Genomic DNA, 3,908 nt, shown 5'->3' with positions numbered 1-3,908 from the left:
ATGCATCTTTGGAAGGTCGCGGGTGCATTGCAGAGTCCAAAAGGCATTCGTCTATAAGCGAATGTACCATAAGGGCAGGTGAATGTGGTCTTCTCTTGGTCGTCAGGGTGGATAGGAATTTGGAAAAATCCGGAGTATCCATCCAGATAACAAAAATGCGAGTGTTTAGCTAGGCGTTCGAGCATTTGATCTATGAAAGGTAAAGGGAAATGGTCTTTTCGGGTAGCTTTGTTTAGCTTCCTATAGTCAATGCACATTCTCCATCCAGTTTGGGTACGTTGTGCTACAGATTCTCCTTTTGCATTAGTGATTACAGTGACTCCTCCTTTCTTCGGTACGACGTGAACAGGACTAACCCATTTACTATCAGATATAGGATATATTATTCCAGCTTCTAGCAGTTTTTGGATTTCCTTTTTAACCACATCGCTCATAATAGGATTTATTCGCCTTTGATGTTCCCTAGAGGTTTTACTATCGTCTTCGAGCATAATGCGGTGCATACACAGAGAAGGGCTTATACCTTTCAGATCTGATATGTTATATCCTAAAGCGGTAGGGTATTTTCTTAGGACATTAAGTAATTTTTCAGTCTCGGTTCGTCCTAAGTTGGCGTTCACTATAACTGGTCGGTTTAGTTCTTCGTCTAGAAATTCGTATCTAAGATCGGTAGGAAGTGTCTTCAGCTCTATAGCAGGTTTCTTAGGTCCAGGTATAGGATCGGGAGTCAAGGCTAAGCATTCACTCAGGTGGTTATCTTGATATTCCTCACGCCAGTTGTCATCTTCAAGAATTGGCGGCATAGGAATTCTTAGGATCTCGGTTTCCTTATTTGGTTCGGATTTTATTTCCTTGACACACTCGTCGATTATGTCGGCAGAACAGCATGTGTCAATTATAGAAGGTGCTTTTAGGAATTGGGAAAGTATAAATTCTATTTTCTCTTCTCCTACTTCGAAAGTAAGCTTTCCTCGCTTTACATCTATAATTGCACCAGCGGTTGCTAAAAATGGTCTTCCTAATATGATCGGGATGTTAGAATCTTCTTGGATATCCATAATGATGAAGTCAGTTGGGATGTAGAATTGACCTACACGCACAGGGATATTCTCTAACATTCCTACAGGGTACTTAACTGAACGGTCTGCTAGTTGAAGAGACATTCTCGTTGCTTTAAGCTCACCTAGATTGAGTTTCTTACAGGTCGAAAGAGGCATCAAACTAACACTAGCTCCTAAGTCGCACAAGGCTTTCTCTATGATGGTTTTTCCAATTACGCAGGGTATAGAGAAACTACCAGGGTCTTTCAGTTTTGGAGGCATGTTATTTTGGATGATAGCGCTACATTCAGCGGTAAGCGTTATAGTTTCGTTATCCTCGAGTTTCTTTTTGTTTGATAAGATTTCTTTTAAGAACTTAGCGTACGAAGGCATCTCAGTTATGGCTTCTGTGAACGGTATTGTTATGTTTAATTGCTTCAGAAGTTCTACAAATCTTTTAAATTGCGCTTCGGTTTTTGATTTAGCTAATCTCTGAGGGTAAGGAATTGGTGGCTTATAAAGTGGTGGTGGAACATAAGGTTTCTCTTTTTCGGGTTCCACTTCGTTATTGTTCTTATCAGTCTTAGCAGTTTGTTCGTCAGTTGTTTTCTTTTGGGTTTCCTTTGGCTCTTGTTGTGACATGGGTACGTTTTGAGTTCTAGGATCTATGGGTCCATCGTAATTCGTTCCACTTCGTAGTGTTATCGCGTTCGCATGTCCTTTAGGATTGGGTTGAGGTTGAGCAGGAAACGTGCCAGCAGGGGCAGCAGTAGGTGCTTGTTGTTGAGCTACTTGTGAGATTTGAGTTTCTAACATTTTGTTATGCGTAGCTAAAGCATCTACTTTGTTCGATAATTGTTTTAGTTGCTCGCTATTGTGGATGTTTTGATTCAGGAAGTCCTTATTAGTTTGTTGTTGGGAAGCTATGAAGTTCTCCATCATGATTTCTAGATTTGACTTCCTAGGGGTGTTTTGAGCAGCTACAGGAGCTTTTTGGTAGCCAGGTGGTACAGCAGGTGCTTGTCCAGGCGCGTACAACGCATTGTTGTTCTTATAAGAAAAGTTCGGGTGGTTTTTCCATCCAGGGTTGTACGTGTTAGAATAAGGGTTTCCTTGAGCGTAATTTACTTGATCAGATGGGACTCCAGTCAAGAGTTGGCATTCAGCGACTACATGTCCAGTCAATCCACAAATCTCGCAGTTAGGTGTTACAGCGGCAGCGGTGGCTGAAGGAGTGATGGTTAAATTCTTGATCTTTTGAGTTAAAGCGTCTACTTTAGCGTTAACGTGGTCTATACCACTTATTTCGTACATTCCTCCTTTGGTTTGGGCTTTCTCTAGAGCGGCTCGTTCTCCACCCCATTGGTAATGGTTTTGTGCCATGTTCTCTATGAGTTTGTATGCTTCATCATGGGGTTTGTCCATTAATGCTCCGCCAGCAGCAGCATCTATAGTCATTTTAGTGTTATATAAGAGACCACCATAGAAAGTATGGATGATCAGCCATGGTTCGAGTCCATGATGAGGGCATATTCTAAGCATGTCCTTGTAACGTTCCCAAGCTTCGAAGAGTGATTCGTTATCTTTCTGGGTAAATCCGTTGATTTGACCTCTAAGCATAGCAGTTTTGCTAGGCGGAAAGTATCTCGCTAAGAATACTCTCTTCAATTCGTCCCACGTAGTTATGGAATTGGAAGGCAGGGATTGAAGCCACGCTCTCGCTCTATCTCTCAAAGAGAAAGGGAAAAGGCGTAATCGAATAGCTTCGGAACTAACGTTGTTGGCTTTGATAGTGTCGGCGTATTGCACGAACACAGATAAATGGAGATTGGGGTCGTCTACAGGGCTTCCAGAGAATTGATTCTGTTGAACAGCTTGGACCAGCGAAGGTTTCAGTTCGAAATTGTTTGCCTCAATCGCAGGTGGTGCGATACTTGAATGCGGTTCAGCGCGCGAAGGAGCGGCATAGTCTCTAAGAGGACGAATAGCAGCCATCTCTAACTTCGGGGTGATTTGATTAATTTGATCAGTAAAAATCAATTCCTGATTAATCGGAATTTCTGCTACTTCGGGAAGATTGCGAGCTCGTCGTTTGACGTTAATGAAACGTTCGATCTCGTTAATTCGTTGTATTAAATCTCCTCCTTGTGAACGAGTATTTGGCATACAATCGTTCAAAAAGAAAGGGAAGAATTGTCCTAGTCTCTACGGTGTAACAGTGAGTTACGATATCGACTTAAATAGTCCCCGGCAACGGCGCCAAAAACTTGATCGTGACTTTACGTGTCTATAAATCTGGTAACTGCAAGTGCACAGTCGTGTCGTGTAGTTTTAAAAGATATCGAATCCACAGGGACTATGAATCGATCTACCGTTATCTAAGGTTACTATGTAAAGCTAGGAGTAATAAAATTTCGATTGTTCCTAAGGAAAGTGATTGTGAGAAAATAAAGAATAATAATAAAAGACAGGTATCAGTATGTATTTCGTTTAACTAAAGGTAATCCGAAGGTCCATTGGCTTTTGCATAATTAAAATAAAATATCTTTACTAATTCCATTGATTAAAAATCCTCGTCTCAAACTTTCGCTCTCTTGATTCAGACTACTATCCTAATCCTAATGTACGCTTTCGCCATCCCATCAGATTTTAGAAGAGCTTTTTGGAAACAATGTACTTAATAAAATGCCTATTTTACGAGGTTGTTATCTATTTAAATCTCCTAATCTCAAACTTTCGCTCTGTTGACTCGGAGCAAGCTAATAACCCTAACGTACGCTTTCGCCATCCCGCTCGAGTGTAAAAACAATTTTTGAAAATAAATAAGTTCCAATCAGTTTTAATACGCTTTCGCCATCCTTAAAACTA

At 41.0% G+C, this 3,908-nt stretch overlaps 1 protein-coding gene and 1 non-coding gene across 2 annotated transcripts; one reads left to right on the top strand and one right to left on the bottom strand.

The window, feature by feature from the left end:
• Nucleotides 1-854: 854 nt before the first annotated feature.
• Nucleotides 855-1,433, bottom strand: LOC131636521 (uncharacterized; the record flags this gene model as incomplete). Its single annotated transcript, XM_058907134.1, has 1 exon — nucleotides 855-1,433. A coding segment is annotated over exon 1 (579 nt), but the record flags the coding sequence as incomplete, so codon positions are not given.
• Nucleotides 1,434-2,553: 1,120 nt separating this feature from the next.
• Nucleotides 2,554-2,660, top strand: LOC131636522 (small nucleolar RNA R71). Its single transcript, XR_009294112.1, has one exon. It is a non-coding gene; the product is annotated as a small nucleolar RNA R71 (small nucleolar RNA).
• The last annotated feature ends 1,248 nt before the right edge of the window (nucleotides 2,661-3,908 follow it).

Source organism: Vicia villosa, unplaced genomic scaffold (assembly GCF_029867415.1).
Source record: "Vicia villosa cultivar HV-30 ecotype Madison, WI unplaced genomic scaffold, Vvil1.0 ctg.001763F_1_1, whole genome shotgun sequence".
Classification (NCBI taxonomy): domain Eukaryota; kingdom Viridiplantae; phylum Streptophyta; class Magnoliopsida; order Fabales; family Fabaceae; genus Vicia; species Vicia villosa.
This window is presented reverse-complemented; position numbering and strand designations above follow the sequence as displayed.